The 20,334-nt window shown below is 37.4% G+C and overlaps 1 protein-coding gene across 1 annotated transcript in view; it reads right to left on the bottom strand.

Moving 5' to 3' along the window:
- The window catches only part of LOC150075257 (uncharacterized), a 258,146-nt gene that overhangs the window by 151,758 nt on the left and 86,054 nt on the right, over positions 1-20,334 (bottom strand). Inside the window, exon 3 of the mRNA XM_090388340.1 lies at positions 4,557-4,864. Coding sequence (XP_090244466.1) covers positions 4,557-4,864 — 308 coding nt within the window. The remainder of the gene's footprint in view (positions 1-4,556; positions 4,865-20,334) is intronic.

Raw genomic sequence — 20,334 nt, forward strand, 5'->3', positions numbered from 1 at the left:
GCTTGATAAACTTGTGGCATCTACTTCCCTAAAAAATTCCTCATGTGTGTGAATGTAGATGCAAAATACCCATTCATTTTGTCAGCAACCTGAGCAAGATCATCAACAGCTGAACCATCAATATCAAGTGGACCAGTCTGATTCATCCCCTACCTTCTATAGCTTACGTAAGTAAAGATCTTTGTTGTTTTTCTCTGTATCCATTGCCAAGGTTTCTTGAAATCTGCCTTTGCTTGCCTGACCTCCTTTGACTTGATTACACACTAGTTTATATCTACCACAGAAGTGCAAGAATCATTTTCACCTCTACGTGTGGCTATGGTTAATCTATTAGCCAACGTTTCCCCCAAGCTAGCAATTTTCCAACTGACAACACTTACTCGATAGCATCAACAAATATTCTTGCACTCTTTCTATTTAAGTGTGTTCATTTCCTGCAGAAGCAGTCTCTCCTGTTAACAAACACAGCCCAATGCTGAGAAAAATTCTACCACATGAGTCTTGCACAATCTCTCCAGACTGAACTGATTGACAAGGCTCTCAACTTATATTCCCTCCTATCATGTCTGGGCAGAATTGCAGACACTTTCAAATTTAACCCTAACTCAACTTTTTTTAGCATTGCCCTGTACTTGTTAAGTAAGTCTATAGATCTCCTACTCTTAATGTCATTACTGCTAATGCGTACAACAATATCATCATTTGTGCCTTAAAAGATAATATCTGCTCCACAACATAATCAACCTTTGCCCCTGACATATACACCCCGGTCCTATTCCACCTCTCTTTTTTGCACAATATATTTGCAGTTTCCCTGACAATACAGTCACTGGTAACAACAACTAGCTCCTGTGGGACTAGCACAAGCTCTGGCATTGATGTGGGGGGAGCTGAGAGCTTGATGGGCCCAATTTAATTCCTTCTACTGGTGAGATGCAAAAATTGGATAAATACACATTGTTTTTGATGACTGAAGGATGCCATTGTAAGTTTTATAAACCTAGTGCCGTTTAGGGTGCTACAATGTGACATACTTCATCTTGCTGCCATCTTCTGAAAACGTTCAGAACTAATTGGCAGTTAGACTAAAAGCAGTCCAATATACAAAGGGTACTAGGAAAGTTTTGCAATACAGCTTTGTTTATTTAATTTTTTCAAAGTAATTTCCTCTACATTCAATACACCTCTCCATCCTCCGAAACCAATCTTTAAACCAGTTCTGCCAAGTTTCACTAGGGAGTAAAGCACACTCGTTGTCCCAAGCCCGTAGAAGGTCCTCATCACTGGAAAACCGCCTCCCTTTTAGCTTCATTTTCACATGCGGGAACAGTGCAAAGTCCGCAGGGAGCAAGGTCTGGACTGTAGGGAGGGTGCTCGAGAAGTTTCAGTCCTGTCGTGGTCAAATATTCGGTGCAGGCTTTGGCGTGGTGAGCTGGAGCATTTTCGTGATGGAGGTACCAGGTGTCCTTTCTTGACTTTGGCCGCAGGTTCTTCATAGATCCAATGACTTTAGGCAGGCATTGTTCAGTATACCACTTAGCTGTGACTGTCTTCTGCGTGTCCAAAACGACACGTTCCACAATTCCACTCGATTTGAAAAATACAGCTATCATTTTCTTCTTTACAGATCGGGATTTTCTGACAATTACGGGTGTGTCGTCATCATCAAAGACCCAAACTTTGTTTTGAGCCTTGGTCGGCCGATCGTAATAGTACAGCCAAGTCTCGTCACCTGTCACGATGTTGTTCACATACCGAGATTGTCCCTTATCAAACTTTTTTAACATCTCCCGGCACCAAGTCACACGTCGTGTCATCTGCTCTTCAGTCAGTTGATGCGGCACCCAGAGAGAACAAAGTTTCTTCACGTGCAAATGATCTTGCATAATCGAACGAATTGCTGGTGCATTTAGGCCCAAAGTATCCTCTATCTGTTGGTAGGTTACTCGCCTGTTTTCGTCAAGTATTTTCCTCACAGCAGTAACATTTTCCTCCGTAACTGACGTTCGTGGCCTTCTCGGCCTCTCAGAATCCTCCAGAGTGAAATTTCCCCTTTGGAATTCTCTATACCACCTGAATATCGTTGTACGATGTGGACAATCATCATCTAGTGCAAGAGTCATTTCTTCTAAGCACTGGTCTATGTTTAAACCACGCACGAAATTATACCGCAAAACTGTCCTTATCTCATTTCGTGACCACGATACCATCGCAAGCACTTTACACTCTCACTACTAATGAATAACTGAGCCCATCGACTTGGCGCGGCAGCTACTATGCATGTATGAACATGTCTCAACATGCAGCAACAAGCAGCTTCCTGTGATTCATTGTTGCGTCATATTGCAAAACTTTCCTAGTACCCTTTGTATATACTTTGATTATTTAGTGAGAAATAAATCTGGAGACTTTTTATAATCTGAAAGTGCCTCTTAGTAGTAGTAGTAGTGCACTGTCCATGTTTTCAACATTCCAAAAATTATAGCCATTTAGGTGGCAGTGAACATAACTCTTTTCAATGCTATCATTTTCTGCTAAACTGGCTCTTTCATTTTCCATCCATCTCAGAATGTGCTATATTTTCTTAATGGTATTCTTTCAAGGCTTCTGTAATTATAATTTTAAAGGTATATCATAATTCTAATGAATTCAGACCTGAGCTATCCCCAAAGCCGGAGTCCACAAAACACCTTCAGTTGTCATAATCTCCTTTCCTGAAAGTGAAATCCATTCCATTCCCTTAACAACTGCTACCTCTCTCTCCCCCCCTCCCATGATCACTCCTGGCCAATGGTTCTTATGCTGTCAGCCTTATGATGTCATCTGATTCGTGGGAGTCTATAATATTTTTACACTACTACTTTGCCTAACGTGTTGATGGAAATAAAAAACATCTAGTTGATTCAAAAATTTTGTTCTCCATGGTGAGTTTCCCTTCCAGTTATTCCAATCAATTACAGACAATTGAAATCGCCCATAAGACATTCAACACTTGCTTGCCTATTCCATTTCAATGCAAAAAGGAATAATATTCTTAATCATCATCTTAATCTTCAAAATCTTTTGATCTGTAGATTACTGTTACTCCCAATTATACCTTTAGCTTCCAGGTAATTCACACCACACAGATTATTAGCATTAGTAGGGCATATGATGCAAGAAAGCAAGCTTATACAGCATCAGCCAAAAAAAAAAAAAAAAAAAACCTCTTCTGAAAACATTCAGAAATAATTGGCGGTTAGGCTGAAAGCAGTCCTGCATATGTACTTTGATTATTTAGTGAAAAATAAATTTGGAGACCTTATAATATGAATGCACCTCGTTGTAGTGGTTTTTTTTTTTTTTTTTTTTGGTAGTTGGCCCATCAGCTTCTGTGGCCATAATGCACCTCGCAAAGTTTTTGCAGTACTTTGATCCAAGCCAGAGGCAGGATTCAAACCCGCGACCGTTAGGTTGCCAGGCAGGCACTTTACCCACCCAGCTAGCCCAGTCGGCACCTCGTAGTAGTAGTAGTAGTAGGGCATTGTCCATGGTTTCTTAATGCAGTTTAATTTATTTCTTCTTGGAATTTAATAATAATTGAAATAATAACACATTTAGCATTTCTGCCGAGATTAATATACTAAGTAAGCAGTAATACTTCATGTTTATGTATTTAGTAAATTGATTAAAAAAAAAAAAAAAAGAGCAGAAAGGAATGACGAACTGAGAACATTTTGTTTTTATACATCTGCCGCATTGCCCACCTATTCCTCCAATCAGTTCATGGCAACAAACATTATCAGCTACAATATACAGTATATGAATAGCCTGTTTGATATATAAAAAAAAATATAATAATAATTGTTGGATTTCTATTAATCCCATTTTATTGAAATTTGGAATGGCACGACAAACCTTTCTAAAACAGCCAAATATAAAATTTCATGAAAATCCTTCCAATGGGAATCAAGTTATCATATGCAGACAGACAGACAGACGTGATGATGATAATAAGTGCTTTATGCCTATATGCAAAAGTGCTTAAAATAGAATACATCCTGATTATAGCATGTAATATTATCATGATACATTAGGCATCCTTGTAGCATACTAAGTAAATGGCCTTAGTTGTTGAATGTGTATGATTCAGGTGCAGATAACATACTACATGCAGGATAGGTTCTGTTTTTAATGTTTCTCTGTGCAATTATTTTGGTGCATGGCTTTTGTGAAACTGTCTTAGTTCATTATTATCCTGCTATCTTATTTTTCTTGAGTATTTCCTTAACATATAAAATACACAACTTTTATATCTATAGGATATTTGGCTAGCTGCTTAAAACTATTTATATTTTTACTCCTCTTATTGAATGTGATACAATGAATCACAATTCTCAGTACTTTACCAGTGACAGCACTATTAATAGACTCCACCTGTAAGTTTTCAGATTTCAATCTTAAGCATATAGATACCAGTAATATTAGAGGTATGTGTTAGAACAGCAATAATTGCATTATATAAGCAATAAAAACAATACAACATACAAATTCCAAATTTAAGTGTAATTCCTTACCCTTTTTACATGAGGACTCTGCTTGAATATTTGAAGGTGAGGCAGGTTTCACAGGTTTCAGAGCTGAGCGAAAATTAGTACTGTTCTGAAAGGTTGCCATAGCTACAATTTTCCTTTTGTGATTACAAAGTTTAGTTGGATCATTCCACGAAAAGTCTGCCACATTCCATGGCCTAGATAGCACCGATGGATCAAAACTAAAAGCTTTACCAATGATTAATGGACATTCTAATCCACATTTACATGTGCCATCAGTCTGAAGATATGCAGCAACTTCCTGAAGAGAATTGAGATGGCATTCACTGGGACTAAAAAAAAAAAAAAAAAAAAAAATCCTTATCATAACAATTTACACATTATATTACAATCACCAAATACTAATTATTGTGATAGAGTAATATGCATATTATAAAATTCAAAATGAAAAAAGTGGCCACAAAAGTTAATAATTCATTTATTAATCATTAATAAACAACAGATTAAAAGTTATTTATAAAAATTAAAATTTATACAGCATTATATATTTGAGACCAATGATGCAATGTCACATGGGTCAAACTGTCTGGTACAGTTAACTCATGTAAATTAAGTTTAACTGTGTGTGTGTGTGTGTGTGTTGATTTATTTGCATTACTCATACTACTGGAAGTTACTATGGCAAAGCCTGGCATGTATACCACCTGAAGTGTGTGACAATGCTTATTAGTTCTCTAATGCTTATTAGTTAACAAGCAAATGCAAGATATTAATTTGTGCATTAAAGTAAAGAGGAAAGAATCACATGGAAGGCACACAAACAATAGTGACCACTTAGCTGGTATATAGAATCAGATTTCAGAGACTGGACTCAAATTATCAAAATGAATCATTTTCTCTGTGAAGTGTAATTAATTTTCAGTTATATGAATCAAAAGTTAAGCACATTCTGTATTTCAAACCTGGCAGTGGTGGAGCATGGTCTGACAGACTTCTCAGTGTATTATCTACCTTCTTAATCATGCATACAGACTTAACTGAGCAATCTTCAAAGTAATATGTTATTGTTTTCTCAGAATTATATACAAAAAGGGTCAAAGACCAGGAGTCACCACCTATATTACAATTTTTGCCTTTAGCCTTGTGAAAGAAAAATGCACTAGCAAAATATGCTAGTGCAAGATAAGCAGGCTGTAATACTTTATTTTGATAATACTGTACTCGGCTTAGTGGATTAGTAGTACTTCATACAACAGTGTTGGATTATTGTTTTCTTGGAATTCACATGAAATGATCAGGCAACAGGCCAGACGTTGACTGTGCTCCTTAGATTTCTTCCATTTATCTCCAGCACAGCTCAGATACTATTTGTGTTATGTACGAATTATTATATCATCATCATCATGAACTTGGTCCGGCTTAGGTCTTTTAAGACCTGTTCCATTGTGGTTCTTGGAGGTGGTCTTGATCTCACCATCGTTGTCTCGGTCAACCCACATCTTTCTTGCCTGAAGGTTTGTAGTTAAAGGCTAATTTTGGGATCTGGTCTGGGTTCATTCTTTCTATGTGGCTGATCCATTTTTTCTGACACAGTTTTATGTCATTTACTGTGTTATCTACTTTTAATTTCTCACGGACAGCTAAATTTCTTTGGTGGTCTAGTCTTCTAAAGCCTAATAATAGTCTTAAAAATCTCGTTTAAGCTGCTTCTAGTTTGTGTGCATCTTTCTTATTTATGGCACAAGTCTCAAAAAGCTGTAGAAGAGGGCTGATTTTGAAGTGATGTTGTGCAGTCGTAAATAAGTCGTGAATTATTATATAAAATAGTTTATTGATCACCTATGTATATATATATATACACATGGTGTTTCAAAAATGATAGTCAATAATTTAAAGGTGAAAAGTACAAACTAAAATAAGCAAAAAAGTCCCAGTGAACATTGGGCTGCAAATGAATGATTTTCGAGATAATGCATATTTTCTGTTAAGATCTGCCACTGACTATGGGAGCACTAGTTTACCAAAAAGTTGTGAATCCTTTGCTACGAGTGGTTTTATTAAACAAGATAATACATTTTTAATTTTTGGTTTCAACACCACAGGATTTTACAGATGTTACATGATGTTATGAAAGGTGTTCAAAATGCTGTCCTTGCATCCATACGCAGCTTTGTAGTTTCTCTGCACTGAGTTGCAAATCCTCTCAGGCATTCTGGTGTCATTTCTGATCTGGGACAATTCAAATCGCCCATAAGACATTCACACTTGCTTGCCTATTCCATATCAATGCATAAAGGAATAATCTTCACAATCTTCTGATCTGTAGATTACTGTTACTCTCAATTATATCTTTGGCATCCAGGTAACTCAGATCACACAGATTATTAGAATTAGTAGGGCATATGATGCAAGCAAAGCAAACTTATACATCAGCCAAAAAAATAAATAAATAAACCCTTACTATTTCACCCATTCTATAACTCTTTCCTCAATTTGAGTTTATGTCCCCTCAGGTTCGTAATGTGAGCAAGAGGAAGAATCCTGTCAGCCTGCTCAAACCATTCAAGGCCTTATACACCTGAATCAGATCACCTTGCAATTACCTAGTCTCCAGACACTGCAATTTGCAGAACCTAAGTCATTCTTTGTAAGAGCACCCCTTTGTTCCCCTGTTCAATCTTGTTGCCTTTTTCTGTACTCGTTCTCACAACTTGACATCCTTCCTAGAGCGAGTCCTTCAGACCTGTATGTAGTACTCAAGATGCGGCCTGACCATTGCCTTATACAAAGGGATAATCACGACTTTATCCCTGCAGTGGCAGCCTATCTGTGCTGCTCAGAAAACTTAATATCTGACTGCACAATTACCTTTAGGCCTTTTTCATTCTCCACTAACTTGAATGTTGTACCATACAATTGGTACATTTCTCTGGGATTCTCTGCTACCCATATGCAGTACTTTGCACTTGTCAATGTTAAACTTCAGTTGCTACTTCTCAGCCCATCTGCCAACTTTTCTAGATCTTGTTGTAGTAGCATACTATCATTATTGTCAGTATCCTCCCAACCTTTGTATTATCGGAAAACTTCGACATTAAGTCTGATATACCTTCATCAATATCACTGATAAATATACAAAACAACAGTCCCAACATTGAACCCTAAGGGTCTCCACTAATAACATTAGTCCATGAAGAGCAGTGTCCATTGATTACCATTCTCTGTCTTCTCCCACTCAGCCATCCTTTTATCCATTGTAGCAACTTGCCCTTAATGCCATACTACTCCAATTAGTATAGTAGTCTTCCATGTGTAACAGTATCAAAAACTTTCCTGAAATCCAAGTACAGTATATGATATCAACATTATTTTTTGCACCCAGTTCCTTTGTTATATCAGAGTATCCAATCAAATTGGTAAGACAAGACTTAGTCTTAACAAACCCATGCTGTGTCTGAACTATAACTGCAATCTAATCTAGATGATCCTGCATTACTTCTTTTAGACAGTGACTATTATTTTCCCTGGAACAAAAGTTAAACTAACAGGTCTGCAATTACTTGTGTCACCCTTTGATCCCCCTTTGCGAATTGTGGATACATTTGTATATCTCCAGTCCATGGGTACCTCCCCAGATTCCACGGCTACTCTCATAATTATGGCTAAGGGTTTGCTTACTCCCTTAGCCATCTCCTTTAATATAACTGGATAGATCCCATCCACCCTAGGTGCCTTTCTTATGTTTAACTTCATCAATTTCTCCTCCACTTTGCTCTCAGTTATTCTAAAATCATTTAGCTCCCTGTTAGAGTTTAGTAAGCTTCTCTCCTCCACTTTCCTACAGAATTCCTCATGTGTGAACGTAGATGCAAAATTCTCATTCAGTTTTCCAGCTATTTAAGCAGGATCATCAACAGTCGAACCATCAATATCAAGAGGACCAATCTGATTCATCCTCTTCCTTCTAGAGTTTATATAAAGAAAGAAGTGCTTGCTGTTTTTCTTTGCTTTCTTTACCAAAGAGAAATCTTTGGTAAAGAAAGCAAAGAAAGATTTACCAAAGCACGGCTTTGTGCAAAGATTTCTCATAATCTACCTTTGTTTGCCTAATCTCCTTTGTGACTTGATTACAGACTAGCTTATGTACTAGCATGTGTGACTTCTGAATCCAGGGTAGCTTTTGTTACATTTAGGGTACTTTTAATAAGAAGGATGACTCCGCCACCTGTCTCTTTTCCCTATCCATCCTAAATACATTGCAAATACCGTAGCGAAACTAGTCATCCTCTATTTCTGAGTGGTACCACATTTCTGTTATCCTTATCATGCCAGCATTAGTTTTCCTAACCAGGAGTTAGAATTTGCTCATATTATTGATGACACCCCTGACATTACTACATACCCAGTTAAAACTATGTAGTCTTGTATAGTTTACGTTTACTACCTGACACATCCCTTGAAATTATTTAAGCTTGTTTCTCTAGCATGAACTTCCCACTCTTTGAAACATAACTAATCTTCAAATGTTTTGCTGATATCAGATGTTGTGGCAACAAACAAGAATTAGTTGTGTGCAAGTGTCACTTTGGCCCATATCATCAGATAAAAGTGCACCTATGTTACCCCCGATCTCTCCCCCCACCAATTAGTAGTTTCCTTGAACCAATGCATCACCTTTGTTCATGTATATACATTCTCAACTAAATAGATTCCTTCTACCTACAAGCATCGACCACCCTGATAACAAATTTCCCCTCCCAAAAGAGTCCCTCAAGTCTTGAGTTAATTCACAGGGCTTTCAACATAATTACTCCTATTGTGTCTGGGTATACATCATCACCACCAGCCATTTTCGATCCACTGGAGGATGAAGGCCGCTCAAGCAAATTTCCAGTTCCTTCTGTTTTGTGCAATGACCATCCATTTGCTACCCACAAACTCATAAATTTCATCTCTCCATCTCCGCCTTTGTCTTCCAGGTTTACTTCTAGCTCCTCTTGGGTACCATTCTGTTATTTTCTTAGTCCATCTGTCATCATGTCTTTGAGCTGTGTCCTGCCCAAGGCCATTTTAGTTCTTTAGTTTTGATAAGAATGTCCTTTACTTGAGTTTCCTGCCTAATCCATGTGTTTCTCTTCTTATCTAACAATCTGAATCCCAATATAATTCGTTCCATTCTTCGCTGTGTAGTTCTCAGCTTCTCTTCCATCCTCTATTCCAGGCATTCTTTTCGTGAGTGCCCAAGTTTCACTTCCCTAAGTCATGGTGGGGAGTGTACATTGGTTCATTATTTTATGTTTCAGACAAACTGGGATATTGCTCTTCAGTATGTGACTATATTTCCTGAATGCTATCCATCCAAAATTTATCCTTCTCTTGACTTCCAGCCATTTATCATTATTACAGCTAATAACTTGTCCCAGATAAGTATATGACACCACTTTTTCAATTACTGCTACTTCAATCATTATGTCCCTTTCTGTGGCATACTTGTTCATCATTACTTTTGTTTTAGCCATATTCATCTTTAGTCCAAAATCCTTACTAACTCTGCATAACTGATTAAGGTTTTCCTCTAATTCTTTGGGATCGTGGCTTATGACCACAATGTCATCTGCAAATCGTAAATGGCTTAGGTACTCTCCATTCACACTGACTCCTTTCTGCGACCAGTCTAATCTTCTGAAAGCTTCCTCAAGGGCAGCAGTAAACAGCTTCGGAGATATCGTGTCTCCTTGTTGAACTCCTTTCTCGATTTTTAATTTCCTACTGTTTTTGTCTAGTCTAATAAAGGAGGTAGCGTTCTCATATATTTTCTTCAAAATCATAATATATGGGGTATCTATGCCTTGTCTTTCCAGTGGCCGAAACATTTGCCTTATGCTGTATGGAGTCAAATGCTTTTTCATAATCCACAAATGCCAGGCATAATGGTGTTTTATATTCATTTGCTTTCTCCATTAGCTGTGATATTACATGAAGGTGATCCATAGTTGAGAATCCTGTCCTAAAACCAGCTTGCTCTTTCAGTCGATTCTCATCAAGTATACATATTCTGACCTAACTCGTGCCATTTTTTTCCATCATGGTCCTATATTTTTCAAGAACTTGTCAATTTGTATGTGCCTAATATCATTAGTCCCCACATGAATTATAATACATTCCCCTTAAAATCTGACAGTCTATTAGTGACATCATTAATTGTTGCTCTTGAAATATACACCCTGGTTTTAGTCCACCTATCCTTAATTACAAAAAATGTTACGAATTTCCTTGACAATGGAATCTCCTGTTAAAATCAAATCTTTTTGAAGAAATGCAGTTTGCACTTGATAATTCTGTTCAGGGGGCCTGAATGTGAGGTGAATCACTTGGCAGACTACTAGAATCTTGAGTCCTTAATGAGCTCCAAGATGCATTTGTTTACGGGGTAAGGCGCATGTTTTTCAATGACTCGAATTTTTTAACAATGCCCCAAGTTTTAATTTCAGATTGGAAACACATAAGAGATGGTAGTATGTACTGGAAAAATTAAGAAGACTTTTACATTAAAGGAACCACACTGTCTTAACAAAAATAGCAGCTGTACTCTCAAAAGAATAGATAAAATTTGTAATTCATACAAAGGATGCAATTCAAAGTAAAATATAAAAACATAAAACTGCAATGCATGTGCACACTGTGCTCCAAGATGAAAAAACGTGACAAAAACACGTTCTGTCATGTTGGAGACAGTGAGGAATACCCTATTTTGCCATCTTGGAGCAAGTGAGGATTACCCTATGGATAACTGGCTGATTTCGATAATCAGAGAAAGTTGCAATCAACAGGAAGCCTTGTGTCTGACACACGGTTTCTGTTTATTGCACTGTTTTTTTTAAACAATAGAAAGTTCCACAAGCAGTTCATTTCTGAATTCTAAACACCTTTCTATGTGAATATGTAAAATGTTCTTGTTTATACACTGGCATGACCACCAGGTCAGTGGAGTTTACAATAAATCAATCAATACAAATGTTAATTGTATTTAGCAGTCACGGGCTCGAACCCTAGTCAACTCACAAAGAGTGTGTGCTACTGTACTCACACTCCTGACCACTCATTTACATAGTAGTTTACACTCTAAAAATTCCTTGAGTCCATATGGCAAGTTAGTTATAATGTACATAGTGCATCATACATTTCTTAACTCAGAGGTTATCTGTCATAAGCAAAGAGATGCTTTATAATATCAGGCCACTATTTATAATGTTTCTATTGACATTGCTTTTATATGGTGACATCAACATTTCATAACATAATTTTCAATATGAGGCATAAATTTTTACTTTCAACATCACAAAAACTGAAATATGTGCCCAAATAATTATCTCTGTGCAGCAATATGTGCAAATTGTTTACTATTTCTGTCAGTTTCTTTACCAAATAACAGTTTACAGAGTATTAAAATCACTATTAATTCTACAAGTACATCTGAAAAATGATCGGAGTATAGCCAAACGCATGCTAGCAAAAATGACATAGAAACCTATCTCTTGAGTAGTGAAATTAAAAGTGTTAAAATAATTCAATGTACGTGAATGCGCAATGGACATGGGTTAAGTATTTAACTTATCTCAAAACAAGGGTAATGATTTTACCAACTGCTGATATAACTTAAACTACCCACAGGACTAGTGTTATATCATCAATAATTACAAAATTACAATTAAAAAAAAAAACAAATAAATAAAAAAAAAAAAAAACAGAAAAGAAAAAAAAAAAACAAAAACACATTAGTATTAGCATTAGTAGAGACATACGATGCAAGAAAGCAAGCTTATACAGCATCAGCCAAAAAAAAAAAACCCTCCCATTTCATCCTTCCATTCGTTCCAAATGCCTGTCCAGCTCAGCCAATTGATTTAGGCTATTAGCTTCCACAACAAAAGATGGAAGCCTGTTCCACCAATCAACTACCCGCTGGCTAAAGGCAAATTTTCTCACATCTATTCTACAACTATCTTTCTTCTATTTCAGGAGTGGCCTACTTAATTTGTGATGTGATCTACTTTTTTCCTTCAAAATGTGCCGTGATCTACCATCTCAAAAATTACGTTGCACAAGGTTCACAAATCGAGGGATGGCTGAATATTTAAAATTTGTCGTGATCGACCGAAATTAAATCACGAACGACTTGTTGGCCACCCCTGTTCTATTTGAAACTGTGCCCCCTCAGGTTCTTAGTCTGAGCAAGAGGAAGAATCCCATCAACATTCAGCTTGCCCAACCCATTCAAGTCCTTATACACCTCAATCAGATCACCTCGCAGGTGCCCAATCTCCAGGTGCTGCAATTTGCAGAACTTAAGCCTTTCTTGGTAAGAGCACTCCTTTGTTCCCCTCACCAATCTTGTTGTCCTTCTTTGTATTCGTTCTAGCAACTCTACATCCTTCCTAAAATGAGGCCTCCAGACCTGTACACAGTACTCTAGGTGTGGCCTGACCATTGCCTTGTATAATGGGATAATCACCTCCCTGTCCCTGCTAGCAAAATTCCTATATATTATTGACAAGACTCCATGACCTGCCCTGGCAGCCCGTCTGCACTGCTCAGCAAACTTCATATTTGACTGCACAATTACCCCCAGGTCTTTTTCACTTTCTACTTCCTTGAGTGTAGTACCACACGGTTGGTATGTTTCTCTTATGTTATTGCTACCTATATTGCAGAACCTATATTGCTACCTACATGCAGTACTTTGCATTTGTAAATGATAAACTTCAGTTGCCACTTCTCAGCACATTTGCCCAACTTATCTAGATCCATCTGGAGTAGCATACTGTCCTTACTATCGTTAACAACCCTGCCAACCTTTGTATCATCTGCAAACTTGGACATTAGTCCTAACATACCTTCATCAATATCATTGATGAATATACAAAACAACAATGGGCCCAACACCGAACCCTGGGGAACTCCACTAATAACATTTGTCCCCGAAGAGCAGCATCCATTAATTACCACTCTCTGTTGTCTCCCACTCAATATGGAGAGATTATTTAGCATGTGAAAACTGAGGATAAAATCCTGGAGGACGATAGCTTTTTCCAGGATTATTATAAGTAATGGCCATATGGTGCAAGGAAGCCTAAGGCTTATGCTGCACCAGCCAAACTATAAATAAATATATAAAATAATAATAATAAAATTAACTAAAAAATTATTAATAAACAGTAATAAATGAAACAGAAATAGATAACCTATGCATTTCCCTCCTCCCATAGGTAACTATTCAACTGACCTTTGAATATCCCACAAACTGTCAGCCTCTACCACCCATGTAGGTAACTTATTCCAGTAATTTATAACTTGCTGACTAAAATAAAACTTCCTGCAATCTAGTCTAAACATCTCTCTCCATAACTTGAACTTATGGCCCCTAGTTCTAGAATCATTTATAACCATGAAAATTTCATCCTCATTCATTTTACTATTGCCTCTCAGAGCCTTAAACAACTGAATCAAGTCACCACTAAAGTGCATAAATTCCAAGCTGAGTAACCCACATATTTGAAGTCTTTCCTCACAAGGACATCCTTTTGCTGATCTCACCAGGCGAGTTACCCGTCTCTGGACCCTTTCATGAAGCTCTATGTCTTTTTTTTAGGTGAGGTCTCCACATTTGAGCACAGTATTCCAAGTGTTGTGTAACAATAGCCTTATATAATGGGATTATGACGTCCTTATAGCAAACATTTTATAAATCATCGATAGGACACCATGGACCTTATTGTAGAACTTGATGCCCGACCGTATCATAACTCCCAAGTCCCTTTCTTCCACTACTGACTTTAGTTAAAGTCCACCAAATGTATAAGTTATTTTGGGGTTACTATTCCCCAATTGTAAGACCTTGCACTTTGCTGGATTAAAGAATAGCATTAAAGCTTCAGTCACTCTGAAGAAGCTCTGCTTGACAGTGATCCTTAACTACACTGCCAATCGTTACATCATCTGCAAATTTAGACATCACACCCTCTATTCCTTAATCAATTTCATTTAAGGAAAAAAAAAAAAAATTGGTCCCAATACTGATCCTTGGGGAATCCCACTTCTTACATTAATCCATTCTGAGGAATAACCATTTATCACAACCCTTTGCTTCCTGCCCCAAAGCCATCCTGCTATTCATCTAAGGATTTTCCCTGTGATTCCAACCTTTTCCAGCTTATAAAGTAACCACTCATGTGGGACTGAGTCAAATGCTTGGCTGAAATCCAAATATACAATGTTGAAATTATTCCTTAAATCCAGTTCATGAGTGACCCTGTCAAAATAGTTAACCAGATTTGTTAAACATGATTTTCCTTACTATTCTAGTTAGACTGACCGGTTGGTAATTTGACACTACACTCTTAGAACCACTCTCATGCATTGGAGGTACATTGGTACTTTTCCAATCCAACAGAATCTCTCCTGAGTCCAGTGATTCTCTCATACTTAGCCTCAATGGTTCAATACACTCACTTGCAGCCTCCCTTAAAATTATAGAGTATATGCTATTAAACCCAGGAGCCTTATTCACCTGTAGGCTCAAAGGTTTTTTGATTAAATAATCATGTGAAATTTTAATATTATTAATTACATATTTTTCAAACTTCACTCCCATAATTTCTCATTGATGTAAAGGGTTTTTCTCCTGTAAATATCGATGTAAAGTAACTGCTGAGTTCATCTGCAACATCAGCTGGGGTCAATTGTATGGGGCCTCAGATACTGATAAATATAAATGATCATGATAAATTTGCATTAGCTTCAGAAATATGGTGCAAATTTATTTCCAACTGCAAAGCCTGCTATATACCTGGAGCAAACGTTACAGTAGGTGAGCAGCTATTTCCAAAAAGCTAGATGCCAATTCACCCAGTATTGAGCCAAAAAAAAAAAAAACTGAGAAATTTAGTATAAAGTTCTGGTTAGTAACCAACAATTTCAAAATATCTACTGAATTGCTTTCCTTATCTGAGGAAAGATAATAGGCACCCAGATAGTAAGCCACTTTCTGAACATGTCATCCTAAAACTAATGGAACCATTTTTGAATTGGCAAAGAAATTAGTAAAAAAAAAAAAAAACTACTGCACTATGCTTCTCAAGAATAATCACCATGGCTAGTACAGTGAGGGAGACAGCCCCGAGTCCCCAGCATCCTTTAAGTGAGACGGGTGCTAAGAATCCCCGGGTGGCAAAAACTTTCATTTGTCCTTAGAATGTTAGAACCTCATATGCAGCTGGGGAAACTGCAAATGTGGCTAGAGATATGAAACATTTTAAAGTAGAAGTTCTCAGTTTAAATGAGACCAGATGGACTAACTCAAGAATCTGCCATTCCGATAGTATGGCCTGATGCTACTCTGGGACAGGTGACAATCCACATAAAAATGGTGTGGGAATTATGCTTCACAATTCACTGAAGAAATTAGTAGCTAATTTTATTCCATACTCAGCTCGCATCATTATGTTACAACTGCAAGGTAACCCAGTTAATTAGCATTAGTAGAGGCATATGATGCAAGAAAGCAAGCTTATATAGCATCAGTCAAAAAAAAAAAAAAAAAACCACTTTCCCATTTCACCCAAATGTTTGTCTAGTTCTGCCTTGAACTTATTTAAGTTTCTGACCTCCACTACAACAAATGGAAGTTTGTTCCAACTATCAACCACCTGCTGGCTAAAGGCGAATTTCTGCACATCCAATTATACAATTGTCTTTCCTCAATTTGAATTTATACCCCTCAGGTGAGTAATCTGGGAAGGGGGTATCTAATACTATACCACATCCATTATGTAAGGGTTTGATCTGGTTTGTCCTTCTCTTCTTTGCATTTATATATGTGAAGAATTTCTTATCCCCACTGTTCACTCTCTTTCCCAGCGATTTCTCATAATCTGTCTTTGCCAGCCTAACCTTTTCTGTGGCATTATTACAGATTCATTTGTAGCTGTTATAGGTTTTAGTACTTTTTATTGCTCTGCAACTTTTCCATGCTGTCTTTTTCTGCTCAAGTAATTTGGCAACTTTATTATTCATCCAACTTGGAATCCTCTTCACAGAGTATTTTTTTTAATTGTATATATACATTCAAGGATTCTGTGATTAATGTTTTAAAGGTATACCACAATTCAACATGATTCATTTTTCTGTTGCCTCTTAGAGCATTCACTGAGAGTGAACTCACAGAGAGAATACACTCTCTGTGAGATATCTCTATAGTTAATAGAGGCAATGTAGCACCATAAGCCATTGTAATTCCCTTTTCTGAAATTATAACTCATTCCTTTGCCTTTAACTACCCCTCTCTCTCTCTCTCTCTCTCTCTCTCTCTCTCTCTCTCTCTCTCTCTCTCTCTCTCTCCATTGCCCACCCCAGAACTTCGTGACCACTTCCCACTACTGGGTTCATGGGCGATGATCAGGTCTAGAATATTCTTTTCCCTGGCATGTTGATATGAATAACAATCATCTAGTTGATTTAAAAAATTTGCCCCCCCCCCAACGTTGAGTTTCCTTCCTATTTGCTCCAATCAATTGGAGGCAAATTAAAATCATGCATAAGACATTCACACTTACTTTCCCATTCCATTTGCATCTCGAGGCTCTAATCATAATCTTGGAATCTGACTTCCACCAAATTAACTTTCATAAGTCATTTTCCTAAGTGATTTTAATATTCAACTCCAGTTGTCTTCAATATTTCCTATACATATTCATGGCTAGAGATGTTTCTAGCCTAGAGACTTTTATGCAATTTGTTCATTCCCTTCAAAGGAGAAAGTCAATGTTAGTGGTCTTCGAGGTACCTCAGGCCAAAAGATGATGTTCTCTCCCAATGGAGACTCTCTCCCATGACTGTTCTCAGCCTTCGTCATATGGTATCATGTGAATGCAAAACAGAATGATCTGCACGATTTCTCTTTTCCTTGGCTGGAGTTCTCTTTTAAATGTTCTGATTCTAATTCGGATTTATTGGAAAATCTTGGATTTCCAATAAATGTACCAGCACTGTTCAAGATAAGAGTACAGCATATTGTAATTGATTTTATTCAGCTTCATTTTCTGTCCACAGTAAACCTTACAACAGTTGCAAAAAAACAATATTAATATTAACCAATCAATTCTGAACCGGCTAAAGCACTCAATATGAACAGGCGAGGCTTTTGGTCTCTAGTCAATATTTTCTCCCATCCATACTTTTAAACCTAACTTATTAGCACCTTCCTTTTCTCCAAACTCCTGCATTTATGATCTTGGTAACACATTCCATTCAATGCCTCCTGAGTCGAAAAGTCTCCAGATCCTAATGGCATCTCTCTGTTCATTCTAAAAATGTGCTGAATACAGTTTTATCTTATGCATGGAAATTTTCCGATATCTAGAAACCAGCCGAAAAAGGTGATTAATCTCTCCCTTTCAATTATCATCCACATGCACTTATCTACTAAGCTTCCAAAAAGATCGGTGACCTCCAATATGAATTCTGTCAGTGGTGATCCACTGGTGATATCTTGGCTTATGTTACTCATTTTTGGACAAATTTGATAGAAAAGTTTGGCAAAACTCAACAGTTGACCTTGATACTTTTAAAGCCTGTGATAGTGTTACATAAAGTTCTTGTAAGCATGTTTCCATCTTATGGTTTGCCCTTTAATTTCTCCTGCATACTGACTACAACTGACTGCACATTACATTCCATGTTCCAGTTTGAGAAGCTCTGAACTACACAAATAGCTTCAACTTCTTGAATATCCCTCATCTATTCCTTAAATGATAATCTCCAAGTAATTCTCCAACAGGGCAAAGAAAACTTAGTTAACCTTGATTGTGTCTTATTTCTAGCAAAAGAGAGTCGGCTGCTCTACTAATTACCTTCAATAACATCAGATTTACAGGCAGGTCACATCTTTATTGGTGATAACTCTAACTTACCTCTTATGCTGCATCCCTTAATATAACTGGATAGATTCCATCCACTCTATGTGCTTTTTTATATTAAGCTTCAACAATTTCTCTTCCACTTTCCTCTCAGTTATCACAAAAACAAATAGTTCCCTGTTAAGTTTGATAAACTTCTGGCATTCCCCTCACTAAAGAACTTGCCATACATGAATGTAGATGCAAAATACCTATTCAGTTTGTCAGAAAACTGAACAAGATTATCAACAGTTAAACAATCAACAATAAGGGGACTAACATAATTCAACCCCTTCCTTCTACTGTTAAAGTAAAGAAGCCTTGGCTGCTTTTCTTTGCCACAGACTTCTCATAATCTGCCTTAGCTTGCCTAACCTCTTTTGTGACTTGATTATAGACTAGCTATAATCTACCATAGACTTCTGTGTTGCCTATAATTTATATGCATCCCATGCATTTTTCTTCTCTGCCACAAGTTTCATTAGTTCATTTTCATTCATTTAGGCCTAAACCTTAAACAGTATTTCTTAGTTGGTATGAAAAGCCTAGTAGCTTCTATGATTACTTTCTAGAATACTTGCCATTGTTCTCTTGGAAACATCATCATATGGTCCCACCATATAGAATTTAAGAACTGTCTGAGACCACTACAGTCACCTTTACAAAAGCAAAAACCCTTCCCTTTACCCCTGATGGTAGTTACATCTTTAAGTAAATCCCACATCAATACACTGTGATCACTGCCACCTAGTGGTTCTCTTATCTGCAGATTCTTAATGCATGAATAATCACTGCTGATAATCAGATATTACTTCTCTTGTTGCAGCTCTAACATTCGGCTGTAGAAAACAGTCATTCACTAAATCCACAAAACTGTTGCTAGTGTGTGAGTGACCAATCCACAAGCTCCAATATCTAGAAAGTTTCCATTACCCATTATAACACAATCTGATTCATGGGTCCCCTCTATTTTTCTTGAGTTTGTCTAGTTTTGCAGAGCGGTAGTAGTAGAAGAGGTATGTGGTGCAAGGAAGGAAGAGTAGGAGCGCATTAGCATTAGTAGAGGCATTTGATGCAAGAAAGCAAGCTTATGCAGAATCAGCCAAAAAAAAAAAAAAAAATTAAATTAAATAAATAAATAAATAAATGAATAACCACTTCCACTTCACCCCTCTGTTCGTTCAAAATACCTGTCCAGCTGAGCCTTAAACTTATTTAGGCTATCAACTTCCACGACAAGGGATGGAAGTCTATTCCACCAACCAACCAACCGCTGGCTAAAGGCAAATTTCTTCACATCTATCCTACATCTGTCTTTTCTCAATTTGAATTTATGTCCTCTCAGGTGATTATTCTGAGCAAGAGGAGGAATCCCATCAGCATTGAGCATGCTCAAACCATTCAAGGCTTTATACACCTCTATCAGATCACCTCGCCGGTGCCTAGTCTCCAGACACTGCAATTTGCAAAACTTAAGCCTTTCTTCGTAAGAGCACCCCTTTGTTCCATTCACTAATCTTGTTGCCCTTCTCTGTACTCGTTCCAGCATCTCTACATCCTTCTTGGAATGAGGCCTCCAGACCTGTATACAGTACTCTAGGTGTGGTCCGACCATTGCCTTATACAAGGGAATAATCACCTCCTTATCCCTGCTAGAAAAATTCCTATATATCATCGACAATACACCATGAGCTACTCTTGCAGCCCGTCTGCACTGCTCAGAAAACTTCATATCTGCCTGCACAACCACCCCCAGGTCCCTTTCATTCTCTACCACTGCCAGTGTAGTACCACAGAGTTGATACGTTGCTCTGGGGTTGCTGTTTCCCATATGTAGTACTTTACATTTG

Source organism: Mastigoproctus giganteus, chromosome 14 (genome assembly GCF_048544385.1).
Source record: "Mastigoproctus giganteus isolate SK-2022 chromosome 14, ASM4854438v1, whole genome shotgun sequence".
In the NCBI taxonomy this organism is placed as follows: domain Eukaryota; kingdom Metazoa; phylum Arthropoda; class Arachnida; order Uropygi; family Thelyphonidae; genus Mastigoproctus; species Mastigoproctus giganteus.